At 49.9% G+C, this 25,338-nt stretch overlaps 1 protein-coding gene across 5 annotated transcripts; it reads left to right on the forward strand.

Annotated features, from left to right (window-relative positions):
* Positions 1 to 94: 94 nt before the first annotated feature.
* On the forward strand, positions 95 to 24,899 carry SEMA4A (semaphorin 4A). Of its 5 annotated transcripts, none has more exons than XM_049880762.1 (16): positions 95 to 186; positions 6,075 to 6,242; positions 8,053 to 8,213; positions 9,067 to 9,129; positions 9,394 to 9,492; positions 9,753 to 9,858; positions 10,706 to 10,819; positions 11,190 to 11,314; positions 11,497 to 11,669; positions 12,805 to 12,955; positions 19,477 to 19,518; positions 20,397 to 20,577; positions 22,323 to 22,441; positions 22,565 to 22,722; positions 23,017 to 23,117; positions 23,570 to 24,899. In XM_049880762.1, exons 2-16 carry the CDS (start codon positions 6,104 to 6,106, stop codon positions 24,160 to 24,162), a joined length of 2,325 nt encoding a protein of 774 aa, XP_049736719.1. In that variant the 5' UTR covers positions 95 to 186; positions 6,075 to 6,103; the 3' UTR covers positions 24,163 to 24,899. The 5 variants fall into 5 exon arrangements, with proteins under 5 accessions (XP_049736719.1, XP_049736722.1, XP_049736720.1 ...); XM_049880763.1 differs by having other exon boundaries at positions 96 to 186; positions 6,020 to 6,242; XM_049880764.1 differs by lacking the exon at positions 95 to 186 and adding an exon at positions 1,343 to 1,359.
* Positions 24,900 to 25,338: the final 439 nt, after the last annotated feature.

A 25,338-nucleotide genomic window follows, 5' to 3' on the forward strand; every position in this document is an offset into this window, starting at 1 on the left:
AGCAGCTCTGCTCAGGGTCCACTTCTGCTTTCAGCACATGCATGCCCTCCTCGCCCCACCCCAGACAGAAATGCTTACCCTCCGCCCCAACCTAGACCTAAAAGGGAACCAGACTTGGTTTGTGAAACCCTTTGCCCGGGCCAGAGCCAGCACATTCACTTCGTTCTTCCTAAAAATACTATTACGGTAAGTCTGGGGAGAAGGCAAACTGCTCCCAGATAGGCTAGAAAGCCCGTTATTTTACCTACGTGGATCAGAGAGGGTGAGTGTCCTGTCCAAGATCACAAAGCATGCTTCAGGCAGGCAGGCCTGGGACCCAGAGCTCTTAATTCCCAGCACCATGTTTCCTTTTTTACAGTCCTCCTACAAGGTGAGAGAAGCCAGCCTGGAAGAGGCTTTTTCAACTCCTCCTTTTACTGGTGAAGAAGCTGAAACCCAGGGGGGACAGGAGAGCTCTGGCAAATAGGGTTGCATAAAATCAGGACTGGGAGAGACATAAGGCCCAGCTCCCAAAGTCTCTACCAAGAACCCTGCCAGCTTCTGCTCCTTCCCATATGGGGAAGAACCTAGCTCAGTCTTCTTTATCTTTTTTTTTTTAATCAGCATCTAGACCTTCAGAAGTCTGCCTTCCGTTTCTCTTCTTATAGTACGGACTTTCCCCTCCTTCCCCTGACAAGATAGTAGCAAAAGAAGGCTTCTGGAGGAGCAACCTTTTCAGTAAGATGGGAAGAAAAGGCAGAACTGGAACCTTGCAGTGGACTCCCTCCCATGGAAGTCAGGATAATATTAATAGAAGGCTTCTTGGGCTTCTTGACAGAGACCCTATCCCTTGGCTCATTTGCGTAGATATTTGTGTGTTTATTTGCACTCTCACTGGCAAGTTCAGTTTGCATGGGGCCAGGTTGGAATCCAGGTGTGACCCTTGTATACACATAGACTCCTTGGGGAGGGGGGAAACCAGAGAAACTGACCAAAAAGGGGAACTGGCCCGAGCTGACCCCTAGAACTCAGCTGGGGGGGATCTGCAGGGTGGTACCCGCCTGAAGGTGGGAAAGGGAGCAAGCAGAGATGGGGGTGGGGCAAGTGTGCCCCTTTGCCACCTCCCCCCACATCTGGAGCCCTGCCTTCACACATGTGGATGCAGGAGCCGCAGAAGGTGGGGAACAGGGGGACACCAGTAGGAGGAGGAAGAATATCGGGAGATTCTAGTCCCTCCCACTTAGAGATGTGGTCGCCATGGCGACTGAGGACCAGTAAGGTGGGATGGGGGGCGGGGGTGTGGCAGGGACGGAGGCACTGGGAGACCTGAACGCCTGGCATTCCACAGGGAGGGAAACGCGCGGCATCCCCAAGCTCCAGGTAAGGGAGCGGGAGAGCTGACAGCTCTGAGAGGAGGGGGCGGGCCATTGTCTGGAGCTGGCTCCCTACTAAGGAGGGGGCAGACTGAGGGGAGTCAGGCCATTGTGTGTGATACTCAGCACAGCCTTCCAGCCCTAGTCAGACTGGAGGAAGGGACCTGGGTGGCTTTGGGTAAGGGGGGTTAGGGAGAATGGGCTGGGTGGGTAGCAAGAAGCTGGGAGATTGTGGGGGTGGGAAGAGGTGCGGGGATATTGGAGGAGTGGATACTTGGGGACATGCTTAGGTTCTTATGCACAGTAGGCACTCAATAAATAGAAGTTGATTTGACATGCTTATTATGATCATGAAACGAGGCAGGCAAGGGGCAGGGCAGGTGGAGCTAAGGAACCGGAGCCAGGAAGCAGATGTCCACCAGGACTGTGCTCTTTCAAGGGCTGTCCTGAGCCTGGGAGAAGGGGCTGGGGGACTGGACCTTTCAGGTCATTGGCAGAGCAGGAGTGGCTCCGGGAGCCCATCCCTCAGTGAGGAGTCCATGCTCCGCTGGTGGGAAGAGGCTGAGCCTCTGGCAGTAAAGCTCAGAGGTGGCGTGGGGTAGGGGTGAGGAGAAACATCTCCTCTCCCCTCCCACCTCCACCCCTAGGACTAGGTCTCTACTTGGGCTATAAAGCCTGGCAGGAAGGGGCTACTGTTTGATGTGGTCTAGGGACTGTGGGGGAGGAGTCCCCAGAGGAGCTGGATCCCAGCAGGGGGAGGATGAACTCACCATTGTTGTCATGGAGAAGTCCCTATGCTGGGCTCCAGGGCTTGGGAGAAAGGGGCAGGGGAAACCCTAGACTGGGCCAATGAAAGTGGCACAGCCCCTGTGGCCTGATACGTGGGCACCTGACCCCTTCCCCTGCCACCCCCCGACCGGCTGCCTGACTCCAACCCTAGCCAAGTCACTTCCCCTCCCTGGCCTTGGTTTCCTCTTTTGTCCCGTGAAGAAGGGGGTGGGACCCTGCCAGCTCTGAGTTTCTTTGACCTGTGAGCAGGACCTGTTACATAATACTCCGGGCCCAGAAAATGAAAATGCAAGGCCCCTTGTTCAAAAATTACTAAGACTTCCAAGGTGACAACAGCAGAGCATTAAACCAAGTGTGGCACCCTTCAGAGCATGGGGCCCTGTGTGACTGCACAGGTCTCACATCCATGAAGCCACCATGGCTGTGGGCTCCGCCAACTGCAGCAAGAGAGATAGCAGTGAGACTTTGGGTCTGACTCCAGAGGCTCTGGTGTGCGAATGCCCTTCCTCCTCTTCAGGCTCTTCTGTAGAACTTGACCAGGAGGTTCTCGCAGAGGCAGGAGAGTGGTTCCTGATGGCCTTCTTGTGGGGAAGTTTCTGCTCCCCCCATCAGGAATCACCCCCAAAGATATGGTTTTTCAGTTCAGAGGAAATAGAGCCTACCACTACCTCCACACTCACCTTCTCCACTCAGGTGGCTCAGAGCTGAGTTTCCTTGATTGGGGCAGGAAGGAAGCAGGACTGAGGGGGTAGGACTCCAGGCAGACAGCCTGGCTAAGAAGGGGTTATTTTGAATGAGGCACACCTGAATTTGATTTGCCTTCTAGTTGTGTAACCTCCTGGAGCCTCGCTTTCCTTATCTGTATGATGGGATTATGTTGGTGCCTACATTCTAAAATTGTTGAAATGACTAAAGCCTGATAGTGCAAATTATTGATATTGGCTGGAGGGCTTAGGGAAGAGGAGGCCTGGGGCTGGGGGAAAGTAGCATTGGGGACCAGGCTTTGGGTCTACCATTTCCAGAGAGGTGGGGAACAGGGCATTGGGTGGGGAGAGTGGGGCTGGAAATGCCTCTCACCCCCCCATCAGAACTCCTCCCAGTGACCCAGATAAGGCAATTTGATCTGAAAGAGAGGCCCAGGGGCAGGGTGGGTCTTCAGATCCAAGCTAGGGTTTGGGGAAACTCAGCAGGCGGGAATTTCCCTTGATTTTGAGGGCCCAGGAGACTCTCTGGGTGGCCTGGCCCATGGCCTCCCAAGGAGGGAGATTCCCAAGGAGAAGGGATTCTCTCTGCAACCAGCATGCAGGAGAGTCTGGGGCAGGCTTATGCAAGTCTGGACAGAAACAGCCATCAAGAGAGGCTGGTCTCAGACTGGCCAGAGGCATGGAGGGATAATGAAAACAGAGGGAGAGTGAGGGAAGGCTGAGCAGGCTCTGAGAAGGAATTCTGAGAAATAGCCAGGCTCCTGAAGGCTGGTGCTGTAGCAGGAGGAGTGGAGGTTACACTGCAGGATTGGCTTCCTGACCACCGTGAGGAATGTGCGTTTAAGATGGAGGTGGCTTATTTATTGGAGTCCATTAGCCCTGAGACGTCTCTGCTCTTTAACCTGCCATCAGCTGACAGGGGCTGAGTGGGCAGGAAACTACCCACTTTATAGGCTGTGGAGCCCTTGGCGCTGGCTGCCTCATTAACCCTGCATTATAGGGTACTCCCCACAGTTGGCAGGGAGGGGTGAGCAGCCACCACTGGGGGTTGAGTGCTTCTGAAGCATGTTCCAGAAGCCTGAGCTCAAACGGGAAATTTCCTGGGCCTCCCACTGGCCTGATGCTCCTAAGAGTGATGGAGGTTGGACTACAGGAAGGGCCTCCTCAGTAAAGCCATGGATAAGAGCCTGACGCAATTGTTTTATTTTTTAAAGACTATGGCTCAGCCAGATGTGGGAGGTTTGAAGGATAGAGCACTGCAGGGACTTCCCAGTAGGTAGGAGTGGGAGACCCCCACCTTGTGGGTAAGTGAAAGAGGAATATGAAAGACAGGAAATCTTAAACAAGAGGAGAAGCCACCTCTGGGCTGGTTAGACTGGATGCGATGTGATAGAGAACCGGGGAATGACTGAAGTGACCCAGAAGGGCCTTCTAAACTTTCTGGGTGGATGGTGGCAAGGAAGAGGGAAAAAGAAAGAGGTGTGTCTCCTGAGAGGTGGCAGAGCTTCTTTTTCTACTCTCCCAATCCATCTACTTCCGCCCAAGCCAGGAATCTGCCATAACTCGAGAGGTGGAAATTCTGGTTTCCCAGGCCCAGAGTCCAGCGCTGGCTTTGGACTATGGGCACCTGGGGGGCTGCAGTCCCGGCATAGCCGGGCTGAGCCTTCCGTCCTTTGCCTTCTGGGGCTTGGGAACCCTCTCCTTCCTTCTCTTGGATGGCATCTCCACACGAGAATCTGGACACTTGGCTTCCACACTGTGGCTGGCTCAGGGGTATGTGAGATGGGCAGCTTGGGGCTGGCAGCCTTGGAGGGGGGGAGCATTATGCAGAGGCTCAGGGAAACAGACATCAGGAGCACAGAGATAAGCAAGCAGGGGTGCTGCAGAGACTGGAAGCCAGCCAGCTGCCCCCTGCTCAGGGCCACTCCTGGATAATGCAGATAGCCAGCCTGTGGGGATGGACTATCATTGACTCCCTGGAAGAAGACAGCCAGGTAGGCCTGAGTGTCAGAGACCCCCAAGCCCAGCTAGGGCTGGGGAGTGGTCAGAGCAGGCTGACTCCGACCAGGTCTGCCTGCCTAGGTCATCAGAGGGCAGTGCTGAGCTTGAGGCACAGAGTGCCAACAGATCTCAAAGGCTAGTAAGGCTAGTAAGGTCTGAAGAATGTGTACTTTGTTTTTGAATAATATTTTGTTGAGTTTCTGGTGAAAGCTTACACAGCAAGTTAGGTTCCTATTTGACAATTTCTATGCAAATAATTCAGTGACATTACTTATATTTATCACAATGTATCAATATTCTTTTTGTTCTGTCTGCTCCCTTTCCAGTACTCTCGCTTCCCTGGCCCCTTATCGTCTCATCTTTGCTTTTGAGTAATTGTTGACTTTTTGGTCTCATACTGATGGTTTTTAAGTAGGGCACCAATCTTACCAGTAATATTATTTTGTGTGCCACTCTGCTACTTTGTTAAAAGGTGATCCCAGGAGATAGGCTCCGTTCTAGGTTTAAACAGTGTCTCAGGGCTATAGTATCAGGGAGTCCAGTGCTCTCTACTGTTCCAGTTTGTCTGGCTTTTTAAAATTTTTTGAATAAAAATTTGAGTTTTGGTCTGTATTTTTCTCCCATTCTATCTGGAACCAACTATTGTGATCCCAGTCAGAAGGGTCAGTGGTGGTCGCTGGGCACCATCTAGTTCTTCTGGTCTCAGGGTAGATGAGGTTGTGGCTCACAGAGACTGTTTTGCTCCTGGCAAGTAGAGACCTGTAGTTGTGTCTTAGACGGCTGCTGGCAAGCTTTTAATGCCCCAGATGCTACTCAGTTACCCAGAAGGTATGCTTTGAGTGCAAGCATCTGCTTCCCAGAAATTCCTTCCCTGGGGCCCACCAATAGTTTTTGGGCTCTGGGCTATGGGAGGAAGGAAACAGTAAGGACTTCCCTGAGGAAAAGGCTAGAACAGGCAGAACAGGGCTATTGGTGAAAGGAGACTAGAAGGGCCAGGACAGGGGATAGCTGGGGTCTTACCCAGAGGGAATAGTGAGGCAACAGGCTGCAGCTTGCGAGGGTGATGGAAATGAGATTCCCTTAGGGCTCTCCCAGAGGGGAAACCACCCCTCTCTTAGTGTTGCCTCCTGCATTCACACTTCTGCTACCTAGGGCTCTCTGATTGGTCCTCAGGCGGATGTGGTGAGGCTGGCTCACCCTGAGAGTGTCTGGGTGCCTATTTCCCCAGAGCCAGCTGGTGACTGCCCCTGACTGACCATGGCCCTCCTAGCCCTGGGCCTGGACCTCCGGAGCCTCCTGGGCCTTTTCCTCTTCCAACTAATGCTGCTGCTGCTGCCGCCAACAACCACAAAGGGTAGTGGGCAGGAGCCTGTGGCCAGGGTCAGATACCATGCAGGTAAGTGTCTGATGTTGGGGAAGTGTAGCATAGAGCTGGGGAGAGTGGAGGAAGGAGAGAGGAGAGGGAGGTGGAGGAATGGAAGGAGAGGGGGAGAAAAATGGACATGGAGAAACACAGAGACACAGAGAGATGTGCCAGGAGAGAAACCAAGGGCCTCAGAAAAAGAGACAGCGAGAAACAAACTCAGACAGAAGAGAGTACATGGTGAAACTCACTTGGGTCGAAGACTGAGGAAAGGGAAGCAAGGGTGCCGGGAGTCCAGGACACTGCTCGTTCCAGTTCTCCAAAGTTGGTGGATTTTCTTTCTCTCTTTAAATGTCATGGCCATCAGCTGGGCACCTCAAAGCCCTAACCTCTTTCACGCCCCTGGGTGCCCTCAAATCTAAGGCTCACGCGAGGAGACCATCTGTGGAGATGGTTACTGCACCAGGCCCATGCCAACCACACAGACCTTGCTGAGAGGCTCCAGCACCATGGACACATGGCACTGACCTCCTCACCAGGAATACCAGCACCTAGGATGGCACGGCTGGGGAGTGGGCCCAGAAACCCTGTAGGCATAGCTTTGCTGGTCTCCTATGGAGGCTGTGCGGCTACTGGCCCTTTCAGCTCTGGGAGAAGGTTCCAAAAAGGATATGAACCCTGTCAGAGTTGTAGGGGCAGGGTATCCGGGCATGGCTGTCTTTAGCATCTTCCTAAGGCAACCTAGTGAAGAAAATATATGTTGCCCATTGATTGAGAGGTATCCTTCATGTTGGGTCCTGGGATGGAAACAAGGACCAGACTCAGCCCCTGCCCTCAAGGTGTTCACAGGGGAGGCAGGTGAGCAATCAGGAAGTCATACTACAGGTTGATTAGCACTGTAACTGAGAGTTTTATACAATTCTGGGGAAGGCCTGGCCTCCTCCAGCAAACTCCTCTCTCTCAGGCTGGCCATTCCAGCACCATGCCACATATTCTTCTCCGACTCCTCTTCTTGGTCCTAAGATTCCCTGAGCCCCCAAAGGTAACAGTTAGCTAATCAGTCCACTAACTAAAGCAAAAGTGCAAAGTGCTAATGATAGAGGGTTTGAGGAGCTCCTTTCCCCTTGCTGATAGGCCAATGGGACAGGAATCACACACATCATAGTCGCCGTCATTGCCATCACACCAAGATAATGGAGATGGCCTAGGTGAGCCTCCTGCAACCCGTTCACCTCCCCTGCCCCGGTGACATCCAGGCATGCCTATAGGGACCACTGAGGAAAATGCTTCCTTTTTGTCCAGCCTACAACAATGATTCAAGAGGTGGAAATTTCCTACAACAGTGGAGGGGAAAGAAGCGGGTGGAGGTGGTGGTAAGAGGGACCCCTAAAACCCACAGCTATTCTGACACACAGTCTGGCTTTCCTGCCTGCGGCTGCAAACATCCTCTTGTCTTTCTGTCTGCCTGCTGCTACCCTTACTATTGGGGACAAGGTGTTCTCCCCCACCGCAGCCCCCAGGCCTGAAGAACATTCCCTGTGTCTCACTCTGCTTCCTGTCCCTTTGTCTGTCTCCTGGGTGCTAGCCACCCGTCCCCAGTCCTAGGCTGTCATTTCTCTATCTCTGGCTGCCTCTCCTCTCTTCTGTGGGCTCTGCACACAAAGCTCCTGTGGCTGCCAGCAGGGCGGGGCGGAGGGGGAGCTGCTGGTGGAGAAGAGAGGGTCTGGCTGCCAAGGCCTGGGGAGCACACTGCCAACCCACCCCTTCCCCCACTTCTATCTCAGGGATCAGCTGCCTGCCCCCTACTCCTCATCACTCACTCCTTCTCACCACCTTTCAACAGGGGATGGACGCAGGGTGCTTAGCCTCTTCCAGCAGAAGGACCTCCAGGATTTTGACATTCTGCTCCTGAGTGATGATGGAAACACTCTCTATGTGGGGGCTCGAGAGGCCATTCTGGCCTTGAATATCCAAGATCCAGGGGTCCCAAGGCTGCTCAACAGGGTGAGGAGGCCAGGGATAAAGGGACTGAGGAGGGGGCCTGCAGCTGCCCTGGACCTGGGCTGCTTATACATGAATAACTGCCCAGTTGCTACCCACATAATGGACAAGAAATATTATGATGCCATTCCTCGGCACCAGATAACTGATTGAATCATATTCATTGCCAAAATGGCTGATATGGAAGTTATTGACATAGGAAATAAACACTGACTCAAATTATATCAATAATTTGATATTCACCCACTGACAGAAATCACTGAAGCTTCTCTGTTATAGTCACTCTACTAATGGGAACAATATGATGGAAAGAGGGAGAAAGAAGGAAGAGAGAGAGAGAGTGCTAGCAATTACGGATCACGTTTCTCAACCTGTGTTCTGTGGACCACCTGAATAGAATCATACCAAGCATGGTTAAAAAAGCAGATTTTCTAGAGTGTGACCCAAGAACTGATACTTTTAATAATTTCCTCAGGAAATGCGTGGGTTGACAATTGCTGCTGCGTATACCATGCACTTCATTAGGTGTTTTACATGTGCCACTTACTTGTGTTCTTCAGCAGCCTGTGAACTTGACCAAGATCACTCAAGCAGTAAGTGGCCAAGCCTAGATTTAAACTCAGGTCTGTCTGACTCCAGAGGCTATGTTCTACCATGGAGCTATGGTGTAATGAATGTCAGTATCCTGACAGTAACAGCCATGCTCACAAACTGATGTTTTACAGCCCATTACCGTGTTACTAACCACTATACCTGCTGGTGATTTCACACCAGAGCCAAGGAGGGGATGAGAAGCCAGAGCTAAAGCTCAAGACCTCGTCTCCCTTCATCTCCTTCTCCTGACTCTCTGCTTCAGATATCCTGGCCAGCCAGTGAGAAGAAAAAGACTGAATGTGCCTTTAAGAGGAAGAGCAATGAGGTAAGTGGAACAGAGGTAGGAGAGCTCTGGGTGGGGAGTCCTAGCGTCCAGACCATCACTGGGATGACCTCAGGCTGGGCAGGCAGGGCAGTGGAGAATGCTTGTTTGCGTGATTATCTGTCTTTATTATGTTCTATAAAGATGTACGGGGACTGCCCCAGCATTGCCCACTCCTTCTCCCCACTAGAAGGTGAGGGGCAGATTCTGGGGGCCCAGGACTCTGGGACAAGTAGCAACTGGCTCTGACTCTTCTGTTTCCTCCAGTCACAGTGTTTCAACTTCATCCGTGTCCTGGTCTCTTTCAATGCCACCCATCTCTACGCCTGCGGCACCTTTGCCTTCAGCCCTGTGTGTACCTTCATTGTGAGTTATCTGGTGCCCAGCTCTCAGGCCCCCAAGCCTCCCTCCTCACGTCTTCACTCAGCTCATCCTCTGTAAAAAAAAAAAAAAAAAAAAGTAGCTCTGGAAAACTCTGGTCTTCCAGGCACGAGATCCTTGTGTGCTTCCTGGCTCCAGACCAATTTCCCTTGATGTATGTCCCTTTCCCTTCCCCCCTCATGTCCCCTGATTTCCCAGACGTGAGACTCTGGCGTTCTGGCCCCCCAGCCTCTCCCCCCCTCTAGGAACTCAAAAATTCCAACCTTATGCCCATCTTGGAGGACAATGTCGTAGAGGGGAAAGGCCAAAGCCCCTTCAACCCAGCCCACAAGCACACGGCTGTCGTGGTGGGTGAGTATCAGGTTCCTCGGTCCATCCCAACGTCTGCCTTCCTGAGTCACTGTGAAATATACAATCTGACAGTTTCCTGAAAGGCAGGAGACAGAGGGGGTGGGGGGAAGCCAGGTGCCTCAGAGAACAAGATGAGAGGGAGAATCAGGTACCCCAACCACCAGTTCCTGCCGGACCTGACACAAAGGAGGTAGAGAGATGAATGGGGAGAGACACAGAAGTAGAAGGGTCCAGGAAGGGTCTCAGGCAGAGAAGAGGCCTGAGATTCAATCATCTGTTCAACAAATATGCACTGTGTGCGCACCTCCTCTAGTGCACCAGGTATCATGCTAGGAATCGTAGGCATTACAAAGAAGAAATCATGGCTCTGTGCCCTCTCAGATACAAACCATTACAGGCTTCCCACCCTGGCTTCCTGGAGGAGGTAGCCTTTGGCTTTTAAAGTGGGAACTTGAAGGATAGGTAGGTAGATGGGCAGGGAAGATGTTCCAGAAAGAGTAAGGTAGGACCCAAGGTGTGGAAGCAGAAAACACAGCCACCTTCTGGGAACAATGAGTGATTCTATTTGGCAAGCTGTTCAGCTGGGTGCGTGAGGAAGTAGCCAGAGTTGCGTGAGGAAGTAGCCAGAGAAAGGCTGGAAAGTACCAAAGCATAGAAGGCCACACATTCTCTGTGAGCAGAGGGACCTAGGAAGGGTGCTCAGTAGGGGTGTGTGAGCTGGGGCTCAGGAAAGTGTGAAAAGAATTAAGAGGGCCCAGAGACTGACGTGGATGCTGGCTCAGTCAGAGGCAGGTCTGATACCATTAGGGGAGCCCTGTGCCTGATAAGTCTCTTCTTATCCCCCCAGATGGGATGCTGTATTCTGGCACCATGAACAACTTCCTGGGCAGTGAGCCCATCCTGATACGAACACTGGGCCATCCTGTCCTCAGGACCGACACCTTCCTCAGCTGGCTGCAGCGTAAGAACCTCACCCCCACGCAGCACAGATTCAGGCCACCTTCCTGGAGCCCCGGAGCTCTGGCATTGTGAATTTCTATGAATTCATTCTACTGTCTTTTTTGGGGGCATAGTATGTGAGAGGCAGTAGTTAGGCCCTGGGGATACAGCAGGAGAGAAGACAAAGCCACCCCCTCCCCCGCCTGCATGAAGCTTCCATCCTACCTACATAAAGAATTTCCAGCCGCCCCCAACCCCACCCCGACCAGCTGTGGGAGCCGAGATACCCTGTCTCTTGGCCTCCAGAGCCAAACCAAGGGTTTTCAACAAGGGGAATGAATCCAAGGCAGTCAGGTGCTCAGTCTCTAAGCCCCTCTGCCCCGGCCCTGTAGCAGACGCCTCCTTCGTGGCAGCCATTCCTTCGACCCAGGTCGTCTACTTCTTCTTCGAGGAAACCGCCAGCGAGTTTGACTTCTTCGAGAAGGTCCGCAGTTCCCGAGTGGCCCGAGTCTGCAAGGTCTGCAGCCGGGGCGGGAGGCGGGGCTGGCGGTAGGGAAGCCAATGGGGAGATGGCAGAGGCGGGACTGAGGGCTTAGGGCCCAATGGAGGCGGGGAGAGACAAGGGGACGGGGCGGGGGCGGGGCCCGGGCGAGGGCATTAGGGGCAGCAGTCTCCTCCCTGACTTTGGGGCGTCCCCAGAACGACGTGGGCGGTGAGAAGCTGCTGCAGAAGAAGTGGACCACCTTCCTGAAGGCCCAGCTGCTCTGCGCGCGGCACGGGCAGCTGCCCTTCAACGTCATCCGTCACGCAGTCCTGCTGCCTGCCAGTTCCTCCTCAGTTTCCTACGTTTACGCAGTCTTCACCTCCCAGTGGTGAGCAGCGGAGCAGGAACGTTGGGGCTGGACCGGGTGTCTGGGGCCAGCGCTCGTGTGGCCCTGACTCCCGAAGCGAGGCAGGAACTGACATGAGCTAAGCACCTACTCTACTCTTTACATGGAAGGCACTTGATAGTCACCACCTCCCAAGAATTTCACTCATGCCCTTCATGTAGGTGGGGAAAATAAAGCTCAGAGAGGTTCTTATTAATTTATATCCTGCTCAGTCCAAAAAGGATGGGAGGCAGCTTACAAAAGCCTAACATTACAATAAAATAGATGAAGAAATGGAATCATGGGAGAATAAGAGAAGCCAGGGGTGGAGTCAGCACTTTACAAATGCTTGTCATAAGGTCTTGCACAGTGCCTGGATGCTGGTTACAAATTTAGTTCTGAGCTTCCTAATGCCCAGGGCAAAGAGGGAAACACAGTCAGCCTCATAAGATAAAAATTAACAACAACAACAAAAAATTAAGCCATTTCTTGGAGGCTGAGAAAGGTTAACTGATTGGCCCAAGGTCCTACAGCTGGGCTCTGGCCCCACAGTGTTTAGGTTCCTGCTGAGGATATCTCTGGGACCAGAGGTGTAGGTGATGTCTGGGTACTCAACACTTCCAGAACAGAAAATCTAGTGTGTGCTGCAGTCAGGTTAAAGAGAGAGTGAGGGACAGACATTCTGTCTCTGCAGACCAGTACTGAAGAAATAAAAACAGTCCAGTAGTCCTGGGTCCGTTCTCTGAGCACTAGGAATCCATGGAGCTCAAATAAGGGGTCTTCATCTGGAGCTAACTCACAGCTGGTTACACTGCCCCATCCCCTGGTTGCAGCCCATCCTGGGCAGGACAGGCAGGAGCTACCTCAGGGCCTGAGCTCCAATTAATTCTCGTTAAGCGTTATTACACATTAGATCCTAAGATGGGCCTAGCGCCAGGGCCAGAGCCAGAAAACTGCCTGGGGCTCTCTAGCCCTTATAACCACAGCAGGGGGTGGGAGAAGCAGCTGGGGGTTGACCCAGGCCACCACATTTCTGCCCTCCTGTGGTTTCTCACTGAGGGTGGGCCAGGGCTGCAGGGGGAGCTTCCTTGGTATGGCAGAGGAGACCACAGACAATGTCCCTTCTGGCTGTCTACAGGCAGATGGGTGGGACCAAGAGCTCTGCCGTCTGTGCCTTCTCTCTTATGGACATCGAGAAGGTCTTTGAGGGGAAATACAAGGAGATGAACAAAGAGACTTCACGCTGGATTACTTACATGGGGTCTGAGCCCAGCCCCCGGCCAGGCAGCGTGAGTACTACCCCCTGCTCTGAGCAAAGCCCGGATACACATAGACACACACATGTGCACGGAAAAGTACCTATCATGGCATAGTAAATGCTCACTAAGTGTTAATGCTCCCCACCCTACCAGTCATGTCTGCTCAGATATGTACCCGATCCAGCTGTCCACATTCCACAGGTGCCCAACCCTATCCTACACAGAGCAGTTACCAAGGCCACCCTCCTCCCCCCAGGCAATACCTGGGTATATCACTGAGGAAACAGGGAGCATGGGCCATATGTCAAGTACTATCTTGGGCATCTTCACCTGCATTTCATTTTTTTTAAATCAGATTTTATATGTACATGAAAGAATAGATCTACAAACCCATTGCCGTCGAGTCGATGCTGACTTATAGCGACCCCAAAGGACAGAGTAAAGCTGCCAGAGTTTCCAAGGAGCGCCTGGTGGATTCAAAATGCCAACCTTTTGGTTAGCAGCAGTAGCACTTAACCACTAAGCCACCAAGGTTTCTAGATCTACAAGGTTCATTACAAAAAAACAGACCCATGCCATATCCTTCACTTTCTCTCTTTAGAGACTACCACCTTCAACTCTTTTAGCTGATTTTTTTTTTTTTGGCATTTACCTTCAGATGTCTAAATAACATGCTTTTATTGCTACTACTTGATGTTTCAGTTTTAAGCAGTGTGTATTGAATTCCCATTCTGGAAGGTGAGGCTTTAGCTGTCTTCCTACCATTACCACCACCCCCCTCACCACCTAGTGTTGTGCTGGATCTGGTTTGCAGCAACTAGCAAGAGCTGATTTTGCACACCTCTTTCCGAATTCAGTGTTCAATGACACTACCGCTGGTAGCTTGAAATCGGCTAAGGTAGGAGTATTTCTACCACAGAAATCAGCAAACATTATAAATCAGGATTGCCCCACACCAACCCCTGGAAAGCCAGCTTACCAACGTACCACTGCACCCACCCTCAACCTCCCAATGTAGTTTTATAGTGATATTGGTTAGATAAATATTTACATTATGACTCTTATTATTCACAGTCAAGCCAGGTAGTAAACCATAATTACTTTCCTTTTGCATAATTTTTTGTTTGCCCTGCCTGCGGTTAGTAATTATCTTGACTTCTTGGTTTGCTTTGTTTTTGAACTCTTATTTCTAATTCAACCCCATACTCTTCCTCAGTTATCTGAATGACTTCTGAAGACAGCTTCATCAGGTCATCTAACAATTTCATCTTCCTAGAGAGCCTTCGTGTCTGCTCCAGTCTAGACTGGAGGCCCTCTACATGCAGGGCACAGCTGCTGTCTTGGAATCTCCCTTCTTACCATCCTGGGGATTCCCTTTGCCTTTCTCCTGTGATGATCTTGTGTTTCTTGCATCCTGTAGCTTCCTCTTTTTTTTTTTTTTTAAATTTGCTTTTTACTTCCTCATTTTTAGTGGAGAATATCTTCCATAGATTCCTAGAAAAGGATATGAAAAACTTTACATGGCACGTAAAATTTTTTGAGACCTTGAATATCTGAAAATGTCTTTATTCTTGCCACATTTAATGGATAGTTTAGCTAGGTATATGTAATTCTAGGCCCAAAATAGTTTTCCTTCAAAAATTTGAAGGCTTTTAGCTTTCAGTGCTGCTGTTGAGCAACCCTAAGATTGTCTGATCTCTAGCCCTTTAAATGTAACCTGTTTTTTCTCACTGGAATCTTGTAGTGCCTTTTCTTTGTCCCTGATTTCTGAAAGTTGATGATTGTATACTTTGGTGAGACCGTCTTCATTTATTCTGCTGGCACTCAATGGGCCCCTTCAGTCTGGAAATTCAGTTCCTTCAGTTCTAAGAAATTTTCCTGAATTATTTCCTCCTATTTCCTTTTCTTTCAACAAATATTTATTGAGGCCATACTGTAGGCACTATTCTAAACACTGGGGATATAGCAGCAAACAAAACAGACAAAAGTCCCTTCCCTCATGGAGCTTACAGTCTAGTGGGGTGTGTTTTCTCACTTTTTGCTGGACCTCCTGATCTGGTCCTCTAATTTTTGAATCCTTTCTATTTTCCAAGTTTTGGGTTTTGTTCAACTTTCTGGGAGAGTTTCTCAAGTTTATCTTCTAGTCCATTAGATTTTTTTTTTTTTTCTGCTAAAATAATTTCCAAGATTTTTGAACTTTGAATGTCACATTTATTTAAAAAATGGTTTATTATAGGAAATTTCTAATGCATAAAAATAAGACAGAATAATATGATGGACCTCCATGTACCCATCAGCCAGCTTCACCTCATAGTTAATCAAATTTGCTTTCGTCTACATCCTGCCTACTCCTACACTTACTATTTTGAAGCAAATTCTGGATATCATATCATTTCATTCATAAAGACTTTGATATATATCTCCAAAATATAAGGAAAATTTTTCTTTATTGAGCTTTAGGTGAAAATTTACAGAGCAGATTAGTTTTTCATTAAACAGTTAATACACAAATTGTTTTGTGACATTGATTGCCAGCCCTTTGATGTGTCAACATGCTCCCCCTCTCCACCTTGGGTTCGGTGTTAGGAAAAATTTAATAATAATTTTTGAATTTAATATGTATTCAGTGTTCGAATTTCCAATAGTCTTATAAATATCATTTTTTAAAAAAATATTTTTAATGTAGTTTGTGAATCAGAATCCAAATAAGGTCTACAAAGTGTAATTGGTTGTTCCTTTTTTTCTTTCCAATATCTTTTTTTTTTTTATCGTACTTTAGATGAAGGTTTACAGAACAAACTAGCTTCTCATTAAACAGTACACATATTGTTTTGTGACATTGATTGCCAAACCCAGGACATGTCAACATTTCCCTTCTTGACCTTGGGTTCCCTATTATCAGCTTTCCTGTCCCTCTTGCCTTCTAGTCCTTGCCCCTGAGCTGGTGTGCCCATTTAGTCTCGTTTTGTTTTATGGGCCTGTCTGATCTTTGTCTGATGGGTGAACGTCAGGAGTGATTTCATTACTGAGCTGAAAGGGTGTTAGGGGGCCATGCTCTCAGGGTTTTTCCAGTCTCTGTCAGGCCAGTAAGTCTGGACTTCTTTCGTGAGTTAGAATTTTGTTCTACATTTTTCTCCAGCTCTGCCAGGGACCCTCTATTATGATCCCTGTCAGAGCAGTTGGTGGTGGTAGCCAAGCACCATCTAGTTATGCCTAACTCAGTCTGAAGGAGACTGTAGAGCTTGTGGTCCATTAGTCATTTGGACTAATCTTTCCCTTGTGTCTTTGGTTTTCTTCATTCTCCCTTGCACCAGATGGGGTGAGACCACTGGAACACCTTAGGTGACCATTCTCTAGCTTTTTTTTTTTTTTTAATTTTTTTAAGTAGAAGTTTACAAATCAAGTCAGTCTCTCATACAAAAATTTATATACACATTGCTATATACTCCTAGCTGCTCTCCCCCTAATGAGACAGTATACTCCTTCTCTCTATCCTGTATTCCCCATGTCCATTCAGCCAGCTTCTGTCCCCCTCTGCCTTCTCATCTCCCCTCCAGACAGGAGCTGCCCACATAGTCTCGTGTCTGCTTGATCCAGGAAGCTCACTCCTCACCAGTATCATTTTCTGTCTTATAGTCCAGTCCAATCCCTGTCTGAAGAGTTGGCTTTGGAAGTAGTTCCTGTCTTGGGCTAGCAGAAGGTCTGGGGACCATGACCTCAGGGGTCCTTCTAGTCTCAGTCAGACCATTAAGTCTGGCCTTTTTACTTGAGAATTTGAGGTCTGCATTCCACTGCTCTTCTGCTTCTTCAGGGATTCTCTGTTGTGTTCACTGTCAGGGCAGTCATTGGTTGTAGCTGGGCACCATCTAGTTCTTCTGGTCTCAGGCTGATGTAGTCTCTGATTTATGTGGCCCTTTCTGTCTCTTGGGCTCATAATTACCTTGTGTCTTTGGTGTTCTTTATTCTTCTTTGCTCCAGGCGGGTTGAGACCAACTGATGCATCTTAGATGGCCACTTGCTAGCATTTAAGACCACAGATGCCACTCCCTAAAGTGGGATGCAGAATGTTTTCTAAATAGATTTTATTGTACCAATTGACCTAGATGTCCCCAAACCCCCACACCTGCTACGCTAGCCCTTGAAGCATTCAGTTTATTCAGGAAACTTCTTTGCTTTTGGTTTAGTCCAGTTGTGACCACTCATGTATTGTGTGTTGTCTTTCCCTTCACCTAAAATAGTTCTTGTTTACTATCTCATTAGTGAATACCTCTTTCCCCCCCTCCCTCTCCATTCTCGCAACCATCAAAGAATATTTTCTTCTCTGGTTAAACTATTTCCTGAGTTCTTATAATAGTGGTCTCATACAATATTTGTCCTTTTGCAGCTGACTAATTTCACTCAGCATAATGCCTTACAGATTCCTCCATGTTATGAAATGTTTCACAGATTCATCACTGTTCTTTATCGATGTGTGGTATAATTTATTTATCCATTCATCCATTGATGGGCACCTTGGTTGCTTCTATCTTTTTGCTATTTCAAACAGCACTCACTAGCTTTTAAGACCCCATATGCTACTCACCAAAGTAGAATGTAGAACATATTCTTTATAAACTGTGTTATGCCAATTGAGGTAGGTGTTTCCCTGAGACCATGGTCCCCACAGCCCTCAGCCCAGTAATTTGGTCCCTTAAGGAGTTTGGATATGTCTATGGAGTTTCCATGACCTTGCCTTGGACAAGTTGTTTTGGCTTCCCCAGTACTGTGTACTGTCTTACCCAAGGTTGTTGTCTCTTAAATCTCTTTTAATTTATGTGTTTCCTCTCCGTCTTCTTTTTTTTTCTCTTGCAATTTGTCATATGGAGTTTTCTCCGGTCTAGATTTTGGTGATTGCATCTCTGTTGTTAGTTTACTTAATTCCTGTAAATTGATAAGAAGTTGGTCAGATTCGGTTTTGATTTTGGGAGGCAAGGCTACTTCATCGTGGCTCTCCTTCAGGAAGCATGTGATGTCTGGCTGCTCTCTTTTTGTGAAATAAGTACTATTCCTCCTTATAGCTGTGATGGTTAAGGTTGTGGTCAACTTAGCTAGGCCATAATTCTCCGTTGTTTGGCAGTTATGTAATGATGTAGTTTGGCACTTATGTAATGATATAATTTGGTAGCTATATATAGTGATGTAATTATCCTCCATTTTGTGATATAATGTAATTACCTCCATGATGTGATCTGATATGATCAATCGATTGTAAAGAGAGTTTCCTTGGGGGTATGGCCTGCATCCAATATATACGGACGTTCTGGCAAAGCTCGCTGGCTTTTGCTCACTCTGGATCCTGCATCCGGCTCATCATCTGACCTCCGGTTCTTGGGACTTGAACCAGCAGCCTGCCTTATTGCCTACAGATCTTGGGATTGGTTGGCCTCCACAGCTGGTGAGACAGCCACCTCCCATCCTACCTACCGGTATTGAATTTGTCAGCCCCTATAGCTACGTGAGTCAGAAGAAGCCTCCAGCCTGATGCCTGACCCACAGACTTGGGACTCGTTAACCTCGGCAACCATGTGAGCCATTTCCTTGAGATAAATCCCTCACTAGATAGATAGATATGGGCTTCACTGGTTTTGCTTCTCTAGAGAACTCAATAGCATTCTGTTCTTATTTCACAATTACAATCTTTTATCTCTCTGAGGGTAATAATGATAATTTTCTGAGAAGTTTTCTTCTCTTTGAATCATTTCTCTTTTCTCTTAGGTGTTAGGTATTCGTTTGTTTTTTCTGTTTGTTTGGTCTCTTTCATGTTAGTGAATGTGTCTGATAATCTTTGACGACCTACTTACGTTTAAGAGTAGGAGTCCATAAAGGTGTTTGGAAACTCTGCACCCATAGTTATGGTTTGGTAACGTGAGTTCCCTTATAGCTCTACTAAGGATGATCTGGCTGGGCTGTTCTGTTGAGTACCCTCCATGTCAGTATCTTTAGGTCTTTCCTCTTGGGCCTCTGATCAGTTTCTCCATAATAGAGTCTTCTAGTCTTCTACTTGGAAGGAGATGGTCTGGCTCCAATGTCTGGGAGCCATGGAAGAAGAAGGCAAATGTGAGGGTCTCAGCATGTAGTGTGCCTGCCTGCATTTAATCCCCCTGTTTTCAGGATGGTGTTCCCCCTCAACAGTGCTGTAGCCCTCCATCCAGAGACTCTCTGTTTTACCCTCTCCAGAGACTAAACCTCCAGTCTTAGGCCAGGGCATGGAAGGGGCTGTCACCCACCTGTGTGGAACTGGGAGGGGGCTCTGCCTGCTTTTTAAACAGACTTCAAATAATTCTCCTTATTTAGCCCCTGCTTTAACCCTCCACAGGTAACTGAAATCACTAATTCATGAACTTTTAGGAATTCTGCCTTATAGATCAGGATGGTTTAGGACTTCCCCCAATGCTGGCTTAAGAACTCCCTTTTTTTGTTCTTCCCTTTCTTTGGTCAGCTAAGTCATTTACCATTTGTTTATTTGCTTTCCAATGTCCAAAATGTGGCTGCTTTTGCCTCCTTTCCTATAGGTTTATGCCTTTACCAAAAACTTCCTTTGGGAGGAAGTGAAAGTAAGTACATATGCTCATTTCTGAAGTAAAAATGAGATGTAGATGTTATTCCCTCACTTTACAGATGAGGAAGTTGAAACTCAGAGAAATGAGGTAACTTGTCTGAGGACACAGGTTGAGGTGACAGGGCTGGGACTGGCCTTAAGACCATGATCTTGGATATGGAGGACAAGGATCCTGCTCAAGATCAGAACACAGGTGTCCCAGAGGCACAATATGCTGGGGCTGGTGGGGCCGTTAGAGAACAACTGGGGCAACCCCCTCATTTCATGGGAGAGAAAAAGGAGGCCTAGAATGAAGAAGGGACTTTTCCATAGTCATGTGGCAAGTTCATGCAAACCATAATGAGAAGCATTCCCTGCTACACCAACCCTTTCTGGGACATCTTCATCCAGTCATTGACTCAGCAGACATTTATTGATCAGCGACTGTGTGCCAGGGCCTGCACTAGGCACTGGTAAGTAATACATGGTATTTACCCGTATGGAGCCCTCACCCTGCTTCCTGCTGGCCACCAGGCACCCTTGATGAAGGTGATGATGAGGGTGAAAGTAACAAGAGCTATCATTTATTGAGTACTTCATGCCAAGCACTGTTCTACTTGCTCCTTATGTATTAGTGCATTTCATCCTCACAGCTAGCCTGAGGTAGGAATTGGTAACGTCACAGTTGAGGAAACTGGCATGCAAAGGCTGGAATTCAAAGACAGGCAGCTGCAGAGTCTAAGCTTTTAACCACCATTCCAACATGAGGACTGCATGGTATAAATCATGAGGGAGGGGGCCAAAGAAGGGAGCAGAGGGAGAGGGAAGCAAGAGGCAAGGGCTAGACTGCAGGAAAGGGGAGAGTCACTCTGACCTGCTTCCTTCCCCCTTCAGTGCTCAGTGGGCCCCTCCTCTGATAAAGCCTTGACCTTCATGAAGGACCATTTCCTGATGGATGGGCAGGTGTTGGGGACACCCGTGCTGGTGAAGTCTGGTGTGGAGTACACACAGCTTGCAGTGGAGACAGCCCAGGACCTTGAAGGGAACAGCCATCTGGTCATGTACCTGGGCACCAGTGAGTAAAGGGCTCTAGGACATCCCTCAGAGATTAGAGCAGCAGACTCCAACCCAGGCTGAGGAGGGAAGGCTTTGAATTCATTCATTCACTCATAAATGTTTACTGAGTACCTACTATGTGCCTGGCACCCTGCTAAGCTCTAAAAATACAGTGGGGAGCAAAGCAGCCCAGTCCCTACCCTTTCTGAGCTTTCAGGCTGGTGGAAGAGACAGATACAGAGGTGTCTGGTGGCCTTAGCAAGAGCTGCTTGCCTTACAGGGGGAAGCCATATTAGAAGGGTGAAGAATGAGTGGGTGGAGGGTAGCTGGAAGCAGCAAATGTAGAAATCACTCCTTCTGAAAGCTTCACTGTGAAGGGGAAGAAAGGAATGAGTGGTGACTGGATTGGGGTGTGGGATCTAGCAAGGATTCTTTTTTTGATAGATGGGAGCATGTAAAGATTCAGGAGAGAGAGAGAGAGTGAAGAAATGGGCAAGAAAGGGGACAATTGGCAGGTAAAGTAGCTGAGGGAACAGGAGGTAGGAGGAGTCTAGGACCCAGGTGGAAGGGCTGGCTTTGCGTGGAGGAGGGATGGCTATCGCCTCCCTGGGATGAGAATGAAGAGGGGTGAGATCTGGTGGGAGTATCAACTCAGGGGACAGGAAGCCAAGGAAGCTCTTATCTGAAGACTTTTGTGTTCCTTATGAAGTAGGAGGACACAAGGTTATAAGCTGGGAGTGAGGGGGTGGAGGAGGTGGGAGGTCTGAGGAGAGAGGAGTAGATTCAGATAGTCATGTGGAAAGACGAGAAAGAGTCAGTGGGAGGATGTGGAAAGTCTGCCAGACATATTGAGGGCCTAGCTGAGGTGGATGACCATGCACTTCAGTGAAAGAAACTCACCAGCTTCATTCATTCTCTCAGGACATATTTATTGAGCCCCTACTATATACTTTTTGGTACTATATACTAGGAGGAGTCCCTGCGTGGGCCAAATAGTTAAACACCCTGCACTAACCGAAAGGTCGGCAGTTTGAACCCACCCAGAGGCACCTGAGAAGACAGGCTTGGTGATCCATTTCCAAAAGGTCACACCCTCGAAAACCCTGTGGAACACAGTTCTACTCTGCACACATGGGGTTGCCATGAGTCAGAATCAACTCGTTGTCAACTGTTTTTTGTTTTTAATGTTCTTGTAACAGCATCAGCTGTGTACTTGGGTATACAGTAGTGAGTGAAACTGATAAAAATCCCAGTCCTTGTGGAGTGGGAGGAGACAGACAATAAACATACTGAATGAGAAAGTTACATAAAATGTTATGAAATTAGAAAATTAGAGCAGGGTGAGGGGGAATCAGGAATGCCAGGTAGGGAGGTTGCTGTTTTTAACAAGGTGGTCAGGTAGACCTCGCTGAGGTGCCTTGGGGTCAAGACTCGATGGAGGTGGAGGACAGGTAATGTGCTTTCTACAGAAGTGCTCAAATGCCCACTCCCCCATGTCCATGAGAAAAGTGGGCAGCTGCGTTCCTCCAGAGATGGGGTTTGACAGGCCATTGCAAAGGAAGGGCAGAAGGGCAAGGGATTTTAAGTCATTTACAGGAGAGCTCCATCTGCATGGCGTAGAGGAAACAGTCTGCTTGATTTGTATCCACATTAGTCTTCAGGAGCAGCCTTCCAACAGCTGGGGAGGACCTCTGGAGGCAGGGAGAGGGCAAAGGGGGTTCTATGGATGAGCCAAGAAGATCCCAGCTCTCCGTCTCCCCACAGCCACAGGGTCCCTCCACAAGGTGGTGGTGAGCAACAACAGTGACGCTCGTTTGGTGGAGGAGATCCAGCTGTTCCCTGCCCCCGAGCCTGTTCGAAACCTGCAGCTGGCCTCTACCCAGGTGGGAAGGTACCTGGCCATCAGATGGCTTTCTGGTGGGGCAGGGCCTTGGGGATCTGGGACAGATGCCAGTTCTTTACTGGGTGGGGCCAGGGCACCCTGATGCCGTCCATCTCTGTTGCAGGGCGTGGTGTTTGCAGGCTTCTCAGGTGGCGTCCAGAGAGTCCCCCGAGCCAATTGTAGCATCTATGAGAGCTGTATGGACTGTGTCCTTGCCCAGGACCCCCACTGTGCCTGGGACCCTGAGTCTCAAACTTGCCGCCTCCTGCCCAGCCCTGTCCTGTGAGTACCAGTCCTGGACGGTGGCCAGATGGTCTGCCAGGACCCTTTGTATCCTGCTCTAACACATTCACTCCAAGATCATGACCTCCTGTGGTGAGATCCTTCACAGATGGGGTTTTGCCAGGCAATTCTGAAGCTGCTCCGGCAGTTCTGGGTTTCTCCTCCTCTCCTTCTCTGTTCTTCCTCGTCTTCCCCAGCCCACCTGCTCCCCACTTGCCCTTCCCTCCCTTTGTCCCTCCTCTTCCCACTTTTGTCTGTTTCAAGGGATGCTTTTTGCTTTCCCTGCCCCCTCAGGAGCTCCTGGAAGCAGGATATAAAGCGAGGGAACCCAAAGTGGGCATGTGCCACCGGCCCCGTGGGTGGGAACCACCAGCCTCAGACCCGCCCCCAGATCAGTGAGTGTGGGGCTGGGGGAGGCACAAAGGATCTGGAGGGTTTGGGGGCTGGGGTGGGTGTTCCTGCTTGAATTTCTTCCCAGCCCTTCCTCCCCTGCGCCTGCCTAGCTTGACACCCAAGCACCTGGAGTGAGGGTGGATTTGGGTCCTAGCTGTAGGGTGGAGGGACAGGAATTCTAAGCTGGGGGCCAAACTGGGATTCAAGATTGAGGTTGAAGTTGGTTTGGTGTCAGAGGTGCAGTTAGATGGGGGAAGGAGGTGAGGAAGGACACTGGGCGTTGGTTTGGGGTGGAGACTGGGGATAGGGAGGAAGTCAGAGTTGAGATTGGGAGTTGAAATGGATGTTGAGATAGTGATAGAGATGAGAGTTGGGGTCCAAGTGTAGGGTAGAGACCCTGCTGCGTTTCTTTTTCTCCCCTTCCTTAACCCTTTTACCACCTTTCTTTCTACAGTTAAAGAAGTTCTGGCTGCTCCCAACTCCATCTTGGAGCTCCCCTGCCCCCATCTCTCAGCCCTGGCCTCTTACCGCTGGAGTCACGGGATAGCAGCAGTCCCAGAAGCCTCTTCCACCATCTACAATGGCTCCCTCTTGCTGCTGCTGCAGGATGGGGTGGGGGGTCTCTACCAGTGCTGGGCCACTGAGAGTGGCTTCTCCTACCCCGTGGTCTCCTACTGGGTGGACAGCCAGGACCAGCCCCTGGCCCTGGACCCTGAACTGGCGGGCATTCCCCGGGAGCGCGTGAAGGCCTCACTGGCCGGGGTCGGTGGTGGGGCCGCCCTGGCTGCCCAGCGGACCTACTGGCCCCAGTTCCTCACCGTCACTGTGCTCCTTGCCTTAGTGCTTTTGGGAGCCCTCATCTGCTTCGTCGCCTCCCCATTGGGGGCACTCCGAGCCCGGGGAAAGGTCCAGGGCTGTGAGGCCCTGCCCCCCAGGGAGAAGGCCCCACTAAGCAAGGAGCAGCCCCTCAAGCCCCCCAAGGAACACAGGACCTCTGCCAGTGACGTGGACACTGACAACAACCACCTGGGCACTGAGGTGGCATAAACTCTGGGCACAGGCTGGAGCTGGTGGGTAGGTCAGGGTGCCTGGCCCTGCTGGCTGGGGACCTGGACAATGCAGCCCTGGTCCGGGTGAGAGTAGCACAAAAGACCTCCTCTTTCTTCTGTGAGAGGAGCTTCTCTTGCCACTCCATGCTACTGATAGCACCCAGCAGTGGGACTCCCTTCTACCAAGCACATGGAGCCAAGGCTCTCCAACCAGGGCTGCCCCAGACTTGGATCCAGGCTATGATAGGAAGACCCAGAGAGGATCCTTCAGTTCTGACCATTTCAGAGACCCTCCAGAAACATACTGCTCCAGGAGACCCTAAAACCCGACTGTTCCAGGACCCATGGCAAAAAACATCAACCAGCTAAACCACCATAATGCGCCACTTCTGGGGACCTCATTCTGAAAGCAGCTACCGCTTTGGACATGAACATTCCCCTCTCAGGGGTCTCTAAGGTTTTGCAGGGAGCGGCCCCTTGCTGCTCCCTTTACAATCCATGCACCGCTGACTCCCAGGAAGTCTTTCCTGGAGTCTGACCACTTTCCTTCCTGCTTCATTTGGAGCGGATTTTGATCCCTTCTGCCCTGGCTTGAATGGCAGGGGTAATCTGAGCCTTGTTCACTCCTCTACCCTGGCTGACCCCTTGACCTCTCTCTTCCTCTTCTCTTCCCTTTGTTTTGGGATTCAGAAATCTGCTTGTCACAGTTTATTTTTTATTAAAAGACAAAGCTTATGACTTGTGCTGTTTTGTTGGGGCAGCAGATGACTGCAGGGGTGTGAGGGGAGTAGGCTGTCTGAGACATCACTAGGGAGGAGGACTAAGTTTGTGGAGTGATTGTTCTCTATAGCCCCTGACCACCTTGTCTTCCTGCGAGCTCCCCAACCAGAACCAGCCCCTCAGCCCTTCCCTCCACTTCAGAAATTGCTAGAGAGTGCCTCAAACATTGTCTTTTGGGCCAACTACTCCATCTGTCACTGACTTCTAGGCTGCAGCCCCCACCCTTGCTGTCCCCAGCTCTCCCACACTTCTCGTGACTCCAGCTCAGCCCCCTTCCCCACTGCAGCAGCTGGCTTCAACTCTTGATAAATTGAATTTGTAGAAGGACCATGTAGCCACCCCCATCCTGGCCACATCCTTCCCAATATCTGACAAACCTTCTGTCGACACCCCC

This window comes from Elephas maximus, chromosome 3 (assembly GCF_024166365.1).
Source record: "Elephas maximus indicus isolate mEleMax1 chromosome 3, mEleMax1 primary haplotype, whole genome shotgun sequence".
In the NCBI taxonomy this organism is placed as follows: Eukaryota; Metazoa; Chordata; class Mammalia; order Proboscidea; family Elephantidae; genus Elephas; species Elephas maximus.

Excerpts from the sequence above, each read along its gene's own strand:
- SEMA4A (XM_049880762.1), top strand. The coding sequence starts at position 6,104 with ATGGCCCTCCTAGCCCTGGGCCTGGACCTCCGGAGCCTCCTGGGCCTT. Across the intron at positions 8,214-9,066 it reads TCCCAAGGCTGCTCAACAGG|ATATCCTGGCCAGCCAGTGA; the intron begins GTGAGGAGGCCA and ends TCTCTGCTTCAG. Across the intron at positions 9,493-9,752 it reads GCCCTGTGTGTACCTTCATT|GAACTCAAAAATTCCAACCT; the intron begins GTGAGTTATCTG and ends CCCCCCCTCTAG.